We start from the raw sequence: 15,531 nt of genomic DNA, 5'->3' as shown, positions 1-15,531 counted from the left end.
TATATAACAAGTCAGATTAAATCAAAGAATCATATCAAAGGCCATCAATTTAGAATATAAAAAAAAAGAACAATGATACCTTATTGGGGGAAAAACACTAGAAAAATGATCATCCATGCAAGAGAATTAATGCATATCCACAAGGGCTTTGCTAATAACATGGGTTAATTACCGCTGCAACACACTAGGCTCAGTAAATAAAGCAGCAGTGCCATAAACACATTAAGATGAGAAACCATCACTATAAGAACCAGCCAACACCATGATCACCCTTGCCTCTGCCCAGGAAATGGAAAGCTGTTTTTCAGTTCTCCTTGTAAAAGGAGGATTTTTAAACTTACCACCAAATGTATATAGGGTAATACATAAATACCCTAACACAAAGGGCTAGTGAAACGTAGATGCCCATCACTAACTCACCACTCCCATTTAACATTTATTCCATTAACTCAGGAACACTTTTTTTCCCCCCTTACTTCAAGGAGAAAAATCATATGTTACATAACAGACATCGTCTGGTTCTTTCAACTATCTATAGTTTGGGACACGTACTGTGGATATTTAATTCTTAGAAAAATAGAATTACTCTGTTCGATTTACTGATGTGATGGGTAAGATTACAAGATTCTACAGCTTCAGCATGCTCACCCCTAATTGCTGCTGGTTGTCACTTCCAGTAATTTACAGAGAAATCGTCTGAAAACCTCACCTACACCACCTACCTTTAAGGCTGCAGGTGTTTTCAACAGATAGAGAAGAAACAGGAAGAAAAGCAATAGGAGCTCCAAGACTGGAGTTTAAGCATTCTTTCTTAGAAAAATAAACTTCAAGTATCTTGTTCATAGTTCTCAAATAATATCACATCTCAAGTGACTTGGGCAAGCTCCTATCTTTTCTTCAAAGATAGTGTCCAGTCTAACTTAGGCTCTCTCTTGTTGTTACTATATAAATTTTTCCTTCCTATTTTTAGCCCGTATATTTTGACATCATAGTATTACTTTAAGATAGTTGCATTTCAATTAAGTTAGCTTTTAATAACAAGAGTTGGAGCAGAGGGGGGAAAAATATCAAAACCCTGAAACAGAAAGAGTGAATCATACAAAATAAAACTTGGGTAGCCCCGAGCAGGAATTTTAAAGCATGCAACTGTTAAATGTTCAATGTTTGGATTTCAATGATCAGGCTGAAATTTACTAAACTGCTCCCTCTTTGCCTTGTCTGTTTTGGAGGGTTTCAATTGCCTTTCCTTCTTCCAACAGCTGTGACAACTGTTAAAACAGTCAGTAAAATTAAGTCCGCTCTATAATCCTGTAGTCAATGTTACATTTTAATCAGAGGTTGAAAGGGATTCATGTGATGAGCACACTCATTTAGAATGATTAGACTGACACATATGTCAGAATGAGCAGATATATTATTTTCATCTATTTATGCTATCAGCTATTACTGCTATTAAACGTGAAACAAGCTTTCAAATGTTATGTTCTTTAATGTGCTGGCACATGTCCTAAAATAAAAAAACACATAGTTAGAGGCTAACATTCTAAGCTCTCTTAATGGTGGTCAATAAATTGTATGAATCTTTTTAACAGCCTCCAAAGCAGAAACTGTCCAATATTTTCCTCTCAAACTGCATAACTCTGGTTTCATTTCTATGTATACACACACGTGATGGGGTTTAACCCAGTACAATTACTATGAATATTAATAGCATGTATAAATTCTGTGGTTTATTAATTGAGACAGAGAGGCAGATGCGTTGCTTAGCACTGGATCTTTCTGTCTGTCCAGTGAACCACGTAACCATCAGAACTGCATCCAGACAATAAATCTGTATTTTTAAAAGATGATTTTTAATTGAACCAAAAAGAAAGCTAGTTTGAATCTTGCGCCAAAGCCAAAAGGACATGTGCCCTGATTTCATTTAAATGCATCTGCTTTAAGAGGCTTATCTAAACTAATTATTCAAATTAGCTATAAGAAGTTAAATTCAAGGAAACTACTTTTAAAAGAAGGCTCTAGGGGGTTTTGAAAGTTTATTTTGTTTATTTATTTACGAAAGAAAGTTCAGACTCTGGGTGAGCTTGAGTAGGGCTTTCTTCCTGACATGAAGACATTTCAAATTCTCCGATCCTATAACCCCAGGTGCACTAAACTTCAGGCTACACTTGAGTGGGTAGTCCTACCTTTGTTTATTTTTCATTTTTATTTTCATGCATTTTAAGGCTGTTTCTTCCCTTGAGTGCTTTCAAAATGATGCAACACAGGTTTACAATCTTTCAGTTCTTCCTAAATTCATCTCTGGGCTAATATTTCCTGTGTGAGTGTGCATGTGGGTATGTGTGAGAGTATGCATGTGTGTGAGCGTATCTCTATATATGCACACTCACACACACACACTCTTAACACTCAAACATCTACGAGCAGCCACTGACACTGCCAGTCACTTTTCATCTCTTACTTAATTACAAAGCAATGCAATATGCAGTCACTAAGGACAGCTAGTGGACATCTACCTATAATGCACTACCTCATCGTCCATAGTTTTATATTTTCTTCATAATCTATAGAGAGAAATGTTTGCCAAGAGCACTCTTTTCAGAATTATAACAGTTGGTATTTCTGTAATGTGAAAGCAAAGCAATATAACTGACTCAACAGAAAGAGAGAAACCAGTGACAGCTCCCGTGATACACTAATATTTTATCTTAACAGTGGGTTGAAATTAAGTTTATGACCTACTCATTTACACAAGAATGCCTAATTTACTTCCCCTACCCCCAATCACTCCCCCCATCTTTAATAATCTAAATAGACATTTCTATGTGTATAAAGATATTCATAAATACGAATTAACTGCATATAAGAATGAAAGTACTTTTCTCTATTTTCTGGACACAATATAGGAAACACATCCACAATCTGAGCATTGTCTACTTAAGGGGGAATTTTAAAAGTCACTACTGTTTCTTCTTTAGTTTTTTTTCCCCCTTAAATATTTATAATGTGTGAAAAATCTCATGTTACTTAATGGACTGATTTGTCAGTTAAGTGCTGACTTAACGCTAACCATGCAAATAACATTATTCTAGCTCTGAATTGCATAGGGCTAGTTTTTAAATTGTTCTCTGAAGGAGAATTAGTAAATGTGCAATTTTGCCTCTAACTCTGCGCGGTAAGAAATGACAGGGAGCTGAAAATATCTGTCAAACTGCAAATACATAAGAGGCACTCAATAGTATAAATCATTTTGAATATTGTATTTTAAAACATCTTTTCTTGGGAAAATGGGTCCTAGTAAAAGATGCATTTTAACAGTTCACTAAGCATTTGTGCCAAGTGCCTATTCTTAGCACCTGAATAAGAAGTGACTGTCACACAGCTGTTTTACTGACAGTCACTGAGCTTTGCCTCAAAGGTAACATTGTAGTCAGAGAACAATTCTCGACTTACTGAATTAGGAGATCACCCTCGACACAAAAGGCATAAGACAGACACAAACAAGCACTGGTGCACACAAAATACCCAGGGCATTACCTGAATCAGTGTGCAAAGATACATTCTGTCCACCCCCCACACACGCACCCCCACGCCGAGTTTGAAAAGGAAAGAAAAAGGTACCTACTCTTCTTCGTAGTGCAGGGAAAAAGATTCAGGAAGGCAAAGTTCTACCGAATCCATGTGCGACCGGCAACCATTATTTGTGCACCCCAGCTATAAATCAAAGTTTCCTTGACAGAGCACAGTGCAATTAACACAAATGTTCTCCTGGTGACAAGCCTATGGGCACAGCCAGTTGGGACCAAAGCTCTCACACTCTCCTAATCAAGGACTTAAAGCCCCGATTGGAGCTTATTAATATGAAGTAGGGCTTTACATATGCAGTCCCACCGGCCCAGGCGCGCAGCCGATTGGGGGGCCTCTGCCCAATCAGGAGGGAGGCGACGGGAGGCTGCACGAGCGAGCGGAGCCAGGCAGGTAGGCTGGGTGCAGAGAAGGAACCGAAGGGGGTGAGAACTGAGAGTGGGAAGAGAAAAAGCGAGCCAGGACCAGAGCAAGTGAGAAGCTCCCAGCAGATACCCTGGGCCCTTTTTTTTTTTTTTTTTTTTTTTTTTTTTTTTTTTTTTTTAACCCTCTTTTTTCTTCCCCCGCCCCCACCTTTTCTGGGAAGCTACAAAAGAAACATAACTAACTTAACTCTCTAAGCACTGGAGGGATTTGTCTTTGGTTTTCTAATCTAAGATCCATTTCGCCTTGAAAGGAAGAACTCATGCAGACTCTCAGTTAATTTGGGGAAGGATTCTGCGGAAGGTAGAGAATTAAGTTTGTCCTGCGGTTGTCTGTGTTATGAGTCCACCGGGGGCGGCGGCTTCTTTGGTGGTGTACTTTCTCCGTTTCTTCCTAATCGTGTCTTTTCCTGCTGTTCTGGTGTATTATGGGCATTTAAAAAAATAAAAAGACATTCTTCTAAATTGTTGGAGCTTGTGAACTTCGACCCTCATCCCTAAGGTGAAATGCAGTTGTTCCCAACTACAGAAGAGGAAATAGTGTGCATCAGTACAATTTAAGAGACTGCTATGCAAATTACGTTTAACATTTCTATACCTGCTCCAGGGTTCTCTATATATAGATACATACAATGCAGCCTTTCAAAACAAAGGTAAACAACTGCGGGACAAATTGTCCCCTTCAGTTTCCAGCGGGAAACTGGGAGGGTCTTCAGTGTGCTAAGTGTATCTCAGTGCATTTTGAAAAAATAAAGACTGCAGTTTTTGTAGGGAGAGCTTTACTATATAGTGCATGAAAAGTGTTCTTAATTATATATTTATTTCAATATAAGCTTCCAAACAGGAAGACATATATCCATATATAAGATTTTACCCAAAATGTTAACCTTTCAAATAAAATACAGTGTACCTATTTGTTTCTATACATAATGTATACTATATGCTTTAAAAAAAAAAAATCAACTCACATTTTATAAGACATCACACAGCCTAGTCACTATAAGAATAGTGTCCAACAGATAATAATTCACCAAACTATGAATTCTCAGTTAAAAGTGTTGGGGGGGGGGAACCAAAAAACAAGAGAATATAAGAGGGAAACTGGGTTTTTCCTCATAAAATGGTGTAGAGTGTGTTTTTAATTTCCATATAACTGAGAGCAGGCTTAGGTTCTATTTTAAACTACAGGATTTTTTATACTAGCAAATGCACGTTGGAATAGATACCAGCTATTTATGGCAAAGAGATAACTGCTACCTTATAGAGAGTGGAAGACCCACAATTTTAATATAATTCAGCTCCACTGCTTACCAACCTTTTGCATCTTAAGTCTTACATGATAGAAATAGTATAATCTTCGAGATCAAAATAAATCAGTTCAGATATTCCGCATGTGTTAAATTCACTAAATCAGAACTCAACTCTCTCTCAACCCTCTCAAATTTCTAGGCCTTTAAAAAAACAAAACACTAAAATAGAACAGCCACATTAAAATTCAGAATATAAAAATGACAGACATGATTTGGTCCCCCCGCAGAAAAAAGCAATTTCCCTGCCATGTATTTAGCTATATCTAAGATATGGGCCTGATTCCTTTATTTGTGGTCTAAATGCATACAAGTTTCTAGATCAGAACTCACATAGCAAAAAAATTGTGCTTGAGAATACAGTATAAAAGCAGGTAGTAAAAGCTTAATTACCAGTGGCATTATGCTGTCTATATTGTTAAATGTGAACTCTGCAATTAAGATGTAAATTTGGTTGTGAGCAGTGAATTAAAAGAGCTTTGAGATGTAGAAGAAAATCCAAGCATTCTGTAGACACCCAGGGAAAAAAAAAAGATTTGTCTATTCAATCTAAAATGAGACATGTAATCAGTTTACAATTAAAAAAATAAATAAAAAAGGCACTTTGCAAAAGAAACATGATTTTTTTCTAAAGTACAATCAAAGAAATACAGAAGCTAATACTGTTTTAAAAGGACAGAAAAACATCTTTGGTTCATATGATTACTATCTTGATTTCTGAATAAACTAAAATTCTCAAGGTAATTAGTAGATTCAGTTGTACATATTTTTTAAAGAAATTCCCCCCAAAAGTTTCATTATTACTTTTATCTGGGAATATTTCTTTAAAAAATAAAAATTATTTAATGTACTAAACACATATAATGTACTCAATAAACACTCAGATTTTGCACTTGTGTAGCATTCTATAGTTTCTTTGCATTATCATGCTATAGCAGAACCTGTTTATTACTCCTTTGAAATGATTTTTTAAAGACAAGATTTGTAGGTAATTGTTTACCAATGCATCTTAAGTCACCACATTGCCTACGAGTGATATTTTATTTCCCAGAATTTTCTTATTTTCCTTTAGGCACTTATTTGCCCTCATTAAGAGCCATTTGACTTATCTGGTTTATATTATTAAAAATATTTAGGCTCATGTTCACGTGTTGGTCTTTTTTCTGTATCCACAGACATACATGCACACAGTCATCCCCCTGCTCTCTCACTATCCTATTTCATCCTTGCAAGGTACAGTGTTTAATGATCTGGCTGCTTTGTGAATGACCAGAGATGTACTAGGTGTATAGGGCTGAATATGTTCCCCTTAGGAGCCAGAGTCACCTGCATAAGTCAAGACCTAAGATCCACCTCTGTCTTGAATCCAGTTTAACCAACTTCAGATTTAAAATAATATCTATTGCACTAAACTTGCAATACAGCTTCAGAATATTTTATCAACACACGGCTCAAGTCATCTCCAGAGCCTTCCCCAGTCAGTGTCCTTACCTTGAATGAGAAAGGAATGGATAATCCAAAAAAAAAAAACCAACACCATGGGCAATAATGAGTTTATACCTTCAAAAATCTCAGCTATAAAGAGTTTTGGGGGAAAACAGATAAACAACTTAGAATAAACACATATTGTTAATCAGTTCTATACATTTCACAATCTAACCACAAGGAGTCTACCCAAATCAGAAGAAATTGAGCCAAACAAAAGGACTCTTCTGACTCTTTCACAAAGAGTATAAATAAATTAGTTAATACCAGTCTGTGATGCACCAGGCCCTCAGTCTATGCACAGCTTCAGCAGTCACAAATCGCCAAACAACTTCATCTCCAACTAACACATAGGCACCAAGCAGAGATTATACTTAATTTCCATTTGAAAGACTAGAATGGCAACCAGCAAAACTCCAGTGGAAACAAAAGGTGAATTCCTCGGAGTTGTATACACCAGAAATGGTCCTGCATTTTAGTAAAAATAATTGCCTAAAATATTCTGTGAATTCTTATGTTGGTAAAAGGTGAGGAGAAAAGCAGTCTTGCTATTATTGCATATTAGTAACTATTTTTCACTCTTACCTTTTCTGAAAATTAACAGGATGACTCTATATTTAAATATTTCAAATCCACCATTGTATTTTGAAACAATTTAATTTTATATTGCACATTACTCATGTGTTAAATATTAAAAACTAAACAAGTCATCACAAATTTAGATTTTCAAATTGCCTTGTAATCTGCCTTTACAGATTTTTCCTCAAGATCATAAACCTTTGAAAAGCTGTTTAGTTTTTTGAAATGTTCTCCCTGCTGTCTTTGATGTATCATGTATGGTATAATATATCATACTACAAAAAGTGGACCAAGACTATTACAAACTACTATCTTTAACTCCAAAAGAAAATCCACAATGAACCTCCCTGGGAAGGGATTCCTAAATGACAAGCAAGGAGGCCTAGACACCATACTCTCTTCTGTCTCCTCATGAGCTGTGTGGCTTTGGACAGGTCCCCTCACTTATTTGTCACTTGTTCCCTCATTTGCAAATTGTAATCTGTTTTTTTGTTTGTTTGTTTGTTTGTTTGTTTTTTCCTTTGGCAGTATAGGGGATTGAACCTAGGCCCTCATGCATGGTAGGCAAGCACTACCAAGCCACATTCCTAGTCCTGGATTGGTATGATTTCTATTGTGCTATAAACCTGCTCAAGAACACACCTTTCCCACCAAGAACAGGCAGATTTCTAAGTCAGGATGACTACTTTATATTACTCCAAACCTCTATCAATTCATCATATCTCATTTTCTGTTGCCTTTCATTTCTAGGGCACAGGCTTTGATATTTAAATTATTGTCTCGATTGGCAAGAAGCAATCATTTCTGCTGAAAGTGATCGCTTCCACAGAAGCCCTAATAAAAATCTTGCCTTTTGACAAACTTCTTGTCCTATAAATCTATCCCATTCTCAAATTAAGGAGTCTATATAAAAAAATGCCCATTCTCTGGGGAGCAATTATGTCACCTCCATAACACACTAAACTCTTTTCCTAGTCTTGTGTGAAAATGGAAGTTAAAAAAAAAAAAAATAGAGGCAATTTGGTTTCTGTTTAATTAATTCAGGATTATTTCACTTTCATTTTGTCAAGCTAATAATATACATGGTGAAATGTCAGTAAAAATTAAATTATAAACTACAGAAGTTCCAATGGGAAAAGTGGCTTTAGTTATGTTGTATTTCCAACAAACTTACCCTAGTAAAATATCAAATGCATTTTATGGTATCTTACAAGCTTTCTATAATCTGCCTGGCATGTATTTACAGAGCAATAGTTAACATGTTGAGATTATACATTAATAAATGAGTTGCAGTTATATTCTTTCCTGAATGTTAAGCACCACGAGCTAAATGCAGAAAACATTCAAGGTCAATGTCCCATTTTAGACCTTTTCAGGCAGCTGTAATATTATGATAATCAAGCTTAAAATATTCCTATAGAAAGAGTAAATTAGCCTTTTCACTTGAAAGATGATTATGATAAACAATAAACCAAAGAGAGGACAAAATCCCTATTTTTAAAAGCCATAAATTGTTGACTCAATCATGTGTGTGATAGTGTTGTCCAAAATAAAGGGTAGCTTACCTCTGAGAGGAAGGAGGGGGGAGAAGTGGAGAATAGAGGAGGAGGGGGAAGTGGAACAAATATGACAGATTTCAGAATAAGCAATACACGGTATGATACCAGTAGAATGATCAAATTACCCACTTTAACCACCCCATTAAACAAATATATTTGAGGAGATATATATCTCCATGAAACTTCAGAAAAACAGAGGGTTTATTTGTTTTGCAGTGCTGGGGATTGAACCCAGGACCTCACACATGCTAGGCACTACTACTACTGAGCTACATCCCCAGCACCAATACAGACTACTTTTTACTGATGTGTATGAATGTTCAATATACTTTGAAAGTTCTCTTTCCCTATTGCTTCCATTAACCCCTTTGTCCACATTTTCAAAGCACTAGTTAAAAAAATAAAAGATGGGTGAGATATTCATATCTCGTGGTCACATAAACAGGTTTAAAGATATATTACTCTTTTTTAACATTACAGCTGACTCACTTCTAAGGTTCCATTTTATAAATGAATATGTTTGTTAAAAACCTGCTTCTCCCAACCAAGACTAATTAATTATGAGTGTGTGTGTGGGTCTGTGTGAGAAAACTGGCAGCAGTCAGGAGAATGTAAAAGGATACACGGAAGGGGCCACGGCCACTTCTGAGGCATATGTTGATCTCCAATTCCAGTTATCTGGGGTAAAACTATGGAATAGAGTCAGTTCACTCAACAAAGTCTTAGTTTCCTCAGATTTTAAACAGGAATAAGGAGAACAATTTTGCTATGGTGATTAAACAGGTTAAACCAACTTAGCACAGTACCTGGCCCTAGTTCGGGGACCATATGACCATTTTATTTTGGGCCAGTTGTCATAGCCTAATAATTTATGGTGGCCCCTCTTTAAACTCTCAAAAGTATACCATTTTGGGTAATAAATTTTATTGTCATGTTCCACGAAGTGAACTTTCCATAAATATTAGCCACATTATTTTTAAATCTTATGAACTGAAGGAAGAGATAAAAGAGAATGGCATTTATAATTCAGTTGGACTCCAACTCTGAATGAGCATTCAAGGAACTTAATACAAAGAAGAAAATTAGGTATAAGTTTTCTCCAGTGAAAATATTGATAACTTTTACCAGAACATGTTATGAGGGGCTGGGTGTGGCTCAGTGGTGGAGTGCTTGCCTAGCATGTGTGAGGCACTGGGTTTGATCCTCTGCACCACATAATAAATAAATAAATAGATGTATTTTATAAAAAGATGTTATGAAATGCTTAGGATAGTGCCACATATACATTGGCTCAATGTAATGACAGGGAACAATGAAAGATGTTCCCCTTAAAACTACCATCATGTTCAATGAGGAAAACAGTCTTGGGGAAGTTAAATTCTGCTGACTCTCCCAAGAATTCAATTGTGCATTGTTTCCCAGAAAGAAGGGGAGAGAGAAATTGCTCTTAGTCCTTTTCTCTTCCTTTAAGACCCTTCTTCCACATTCTTCTACCCTAGCAGTTCAGTCAATAATGCTGCTGATTTTATTACTATCCCAAGCACCAGCTCATTCACTCAGGAGCTCTTTTGATCAGATATCCCAAGAACTCAATTTCTTCACAGGTTTTGCTCTTGTTACATTGAATGGCCACTAATCTATGGCAGAACAGTAAGTCTGGGCCATGGGGAATTACAGGCAGGGAAAGGCCATAGGGATTATGAGTCCAAGTTGGTTACCTTGCAAGTGGAGAAAATGAGGCTAAGGATAGTTAAGAGCCTTAACCCAGGTTACACACCCAGGTAGGAGGAAAGCTTATATTAGAAAAGATTACATTCCTCCCCTTTCTGGTGCTTAGTTAGTAACAAGCTACTAATGTTAATCTCACAATTGTTGACAACACACCTGAGCACAGAACTCCTGAGATCTGAACCCTCTGAGCACAAAGGTGCTGATAAGAGCCAAGACATCTGAACCTGAGACAAATAATCAAGGGTATATGCTAGGCTGTCCTCTACTTTCTCCAACAGCTTAGGAAAAAAAAATTTTTTTTAAAAAGGCACATATATAAAAATAAGTAGGGATGAATTAGCAAAGATAATCATCTCTCTCTTCCCCAGCTAATTAGTTGTCCTTTTAAAGTGCATTTGAACTCTCCTTTCCTTTAGGAATTCAGAATTTTGTGTTTGGGGACTCTTTTTGTGTGTTTTTCAGGTCTGGGGATTCAAACCCAGGGCCTCCAGCATGCCAGCCAAGGGCCCTACCACTGAGCTATACCTCCAGCCCTACAAAGTCAGTTTTAACTAAATGGCCACTCCCTACTCCAAACCCTATCTAACTGTAATCTGGGTGGGGTCTGACCCTGTCCCCAGGACCACTAATTGAAATTGCTAAATATTTCTGTCATGTTCTAGGAGTACAGAGACCATGTCCTGGATGAATGAATTAATAACTAATTCTATTACTTAGTTTATTATTTTTCAGTTTAAGGGAGGCTGCCAAGTTGTTAGTACTAATATGAACACATTTAAAAAGATAAGGTGATTTAAAAAACAAAAGATAACTGGAGGGGATGAGGTTGGTAGAAAAAGGCAAAAGAGAGGGTAGGATGTCAGCACAAGGCCTACATATAAACAAAGGTACTTCAGCATTTTATCATCATTTATTCTTGAAAGAGCAATGTGGAATGATTGCTTTCTTCCTCTTCATTTTATTTCTGTTTTCCAAATATTCACACTAAGTATTGGAAAATGAAAAAAAATATTATTAAGACAAAAACTTATTAAAGCTGCCACATCAGTGCCTGGAACCATGACTTTGCAGAATAACATGGAAACATTTTCTCACTTGACAGGACAACAAATGCTTTTAAAAAACCATGATCTCAGACATGTCCTAAAACCAAATAATTTTTTATCAAAGCCTACAAGTTGACTTTTGTGTGCATATAAAAATTTCTGTATTAAGGATCCTTCTGAATTCATAAACGTTTTCTTGGTTAAGGGTTGATGAGGATCTCATAAAGAATGGCCACATCGTTCCTTTCTCTATGAGGGATTATGCTGGAATGGCAGCAAACACTGAATTCTTGCAGAAAGGAGGCAGAGTTCTCTGAGGGGGAGAGGAAGAAGGGAATTAATCAATCAGCAGAAAAGGCCAAAGTCTCCCCTTTCAGTCTGCTCTTTCCTCTCTTTACTCCCTACAGTTCTTTAACCAAGTCCTATATGTTTTATTTGGGGGTTTCACTCCAAGAGTAAGACCCTGAAGAGAACACAGCACATTGAAGAGAGCCAAATGTTATTTCTAGAAAATCACACTTGGGATGAAAAAGAGTGAGAAAGACTTCCCTTCCCATTTCCTTAATAGGTTAACATGAATCTTGATGGGGGAGGGGATTTGTGAGGACAGTAGTAAGACACTGAAACCTGGGGGCTATAGTCTCATTTAGAGTCTGTGGCTAAGTGCAGAGCTTTTTGTTTATGAAGGCTTTAAATTTTTTTTTTATTTGTTTGAGTTAGTTATACATGACAGAATTCATTTATGCGTTTTCCTACATAAATGGAGTATAATTTCTCATTTTTCTGATTGTACGTATTGTGTTTATGAAGGTTTTTGTCATGAAGGTTTATCCAAAGCAAATAACATAATCAAAGACCCCATCTTTCCTCTTCAAATCCAGTTACCACTTGAATTAGAAAACTAAGAAAATTTTCATTAGTGAGAAGAGAACCTTAATTCACCCTTGGATAAATTAGAACTATAAACAAAAGTGAAATTTAACGAAGGAAGATTTTTTAAAACTTTGTGATTTTAAGATATAGCTAGGGGGAAAAGTTTAGTTGTTTAGAACATTTTAAAATTATAACTAATAAGGAGAATGTCTATATCTATATCTATATCTATATATATATATATATATATGTCAAATATGTATCTATATTGGGACTATGACATAAGAAGTGTCATACCTGCTTACCTGCTTCTTTTGTTCCTCAAAACAGTCATATGTAGCATATAGAAGCTATGTATTATAATTGTCCATCATCATCCCCATATTATAGATGACAAAACTGAGACCCAAAGAATTTATTCAGTTTTTATGTTGCAAAGCCAGGACCTGATTTTATTATTTTCTGGGTTTGCAGTAGTGAGGATTGAACCCAGGGCCTTGTACATGCTAGATAAATGTTCAGTCACTGAGCTACATTTCTAGCCTTCTTAGCTGTTTTTGGTTGTTTGTTTTTTGTTTTTTAGGTGCAGGGGAGGTCTTGCTAAATTGCCCAGGTTCACTTCAAACCTGTGATCCACCTGCCTCAGCCTCCTAAGTAGCCCAGACTGTTACTATGCCCAGTTTTTGTTTTGTTTTGATTCTACATCTTTAGCACTCCTAATCTCAAACTGTTTCCTATAAATCATGCATCCTTTAAGAAGGACACAAAAGTAGTACAGAAAAAGCATTCAACAGGATGCATGTTTGACTATTAACAAATAGTTTTCTTTTAGGAAATTGCAATTAAGCAGGTCCTACCAAGTTCATATCCTATTCTCCCTTCACTGTTTGGGAAATATACACCTTTCAATGCCTACACTGTGCCAGGCCCTGTGTCAGTTTTCAGGGATCAACACATGCAATACTAAGGATTTAAGACTCAAAAAGGAAGCACTGCAGTATCTATTTCCCTTCTCTATCATGATTTAACTCACAAAGGTTTGCTATGGCTCTCTGTTGCTGCCTTTCTCTTCCCCAAGATTCACAGTCATACAACCAGGGAATAATTCTAGAAATCTATGCCAAAGGAGAGAGAGGACTAAGAATGAGCAAAAGCATTCTCCATAAAACAGAAGTAACAACAATCCAAGAAGAATTTAAATTACATTTTAAAACAACCATAGAGGCCTGGAATTTTTCCAGGATCTCCTCCTTAACTAAAAAAAAAAACAAAAAACAGAAAAAAAAAAAAAAAAACTATGATCAACTCATGTAATGCAACAGCTTTATAAACATAAGTTCTTCCTTCAGAATTATTCTATATCACCTCTCTAATCTTTCCAGAATGCAGAAGAAGATTTCATAGCAGAGTGCCAGGTACTATTGGGCCTGGTCATATTGTTGCTAAGAAGATCTTGGAAGGAAACATGGCCACATTTTGTTTCCTCTATTAGCAAAAATGATTAAATGAGACAATATTAGTTTTAATGGGCTCCTTCTGTGGTCAGAGCTTTCCAGTACTGTCCAAGTTCTATCCCACCATTGGCCTCATTGCCATCGATTGTGCAGTTAGACCTATTCAATTATTCAATCCCAATCAATATTTTGAGATGTACAGAAAATAAATGTAAACATTTTGTTTATTTTTAACAGACTTAATTCATGTGCCCTCTCTGGGGGACAAAATTCCATATTTATAAATAAAATGTGTAGTATTGCAAAGAAAGTGTTCCTGTCCCTGTGTTCTGGCTCTCATTTAGCCAGCTCCAATATTTAGCAAAACAATCCACAGTATAGACAGAACACTCTGCAATGTCCCCTCCAGGTAAAGCTTCCCTCGAGGGTCACTAGACCCTCGAATCAATGGCTCCATCCTTTGTGTCCCATAATGTTTTGCAGTATAACTGGTCTTACTGGTTTATGTCAAGGTTCTTGTGCTTGGGTCCCCCTGTCTTTCATTTAGTAAACTTTTGAGAGTCTTTGATCATCCTTGCTGTGCTTAGCACTATAACCAAATAATTGTTGATTTGGGCAAAAAATTATTTATACTCATGCAACTTGTGCTTTGTTTTGTTTTTTGGTAAATGAGCTTCAATGGGTCGCTGAAGAAATTCTCTCAACATTTTAATGGGGTTGATATTTACTCTTTCACAGTTCACCACTCCCTAAATAAAACATATTTCCACTTAGAAAGAAAGGAGTGTTGTTATCTTTGGATATCCTCCCCCCCCCGTGGATAAGAAGAATTACAACTACGTTTTTCAGTATTCGCTTTTTTCTTGCCATAGCATTGCACAGTGATGACAGAACCCTGCCCTTCTGAAGCAGTCTCTGCCATGCATGAGAGAACTTCTAGAACAATTATTCTCCGTCCTCAATCCATAACATCATATTCATAAGTAAATCAATATGCTTAGGTGGCCTTGACTCGACTAAATTCACTGAGTGATGTATTTGAGAGCTCACTTTCTTGGGTCTTGAGTATCAACTCCATATGAGAAAGAAAAGAGCAAGAAGGATTAACAAGTAACCCAAGTGTTTCTATTAATGAGTAATCTTTCTAGACTGTATAACCCATCCCAAATCTGATGCTTCTAAGGAGTTAAAAAGTAATTTTCTCTTTGAAATTTATGCTCTCAAGTTCAAGCCAAGCTGAGTTTTAGGTAAGGGCTAAAATAAAACCTCTGAAATGTCCCTGTCTTACTCAGAGAAGTGAGATGTAGTAGAAAGGACAGATGAGAAGTGATGGCTCTCCTGGGTCACCTGTGCACTGGAGCCAGGCATCTCATCTCACTGGGCTTCAGGGAATGGAACTCAGTGGTTTTCAGAGTGTGGATCCCAGACCTGTAGAACCTGCATCAACTAGAAATGCCAATGCTGATCTGTGAATGTGGTTCAGTGGTAGG

The 15,531-nt window shown here is 36.6% G+C and overlaps 1 protein-coding gene across 10 annotated transcripts in view; it reads right to left on the bottom strand.

Moving 5' to 3' along the window:
• Esrrg (estrogen related receptor gamma) overlaps positions 1-15,531 on the bottom strand; it is a 589,781-nt gene that overhangs the window by 214,224 nt on the left and 360,026 nt on the right. For 2 of the 10 annotated variants that reach the window (XM_047520874.1, XM_047520872.1), the window contains exon 1: positions 3,626-3,900. The exons of 5 other annotated variants lie outside the window; for them this stretch is intronic. Coding sequence is in view for 2 of the 5 variants with exons in the window: in XM_047520872.1 (XP_047376828.1) it covers positions 3,626-3,681 (56 nt within the window). In the remaining 3 variants the exon portion in view is untranslated. Of the gene's footprint in view, positions 1-3,621; positions 3,908-15,531 lie in introns of those variants that run through there. 3 more of the 10 variants (XM_047520881.1, XM_047520878.1, XM_047520873.1) reach the window with 3 other exon arrangements.

The sequence above is a fragment of the Sciurus carolinensis genome, chromosome 12 (assembly GCF_902686445.1).
Source record: "Sciurus carolinensis chromosome 12, mSciCar1.2, whole genome shotgun sequence".
Lineage (NCBI taxonomy): Eukaryota > Metazoa > Chordata > Mammalia > Rodentia > Sciuridae > Sciurus > Sciurus carolinensis.
The sequence above is the reverse complement of the archived record's forward strand: the minus strand, read 5'-3'. Positions and strand labels throughout refer to the sequence as shown.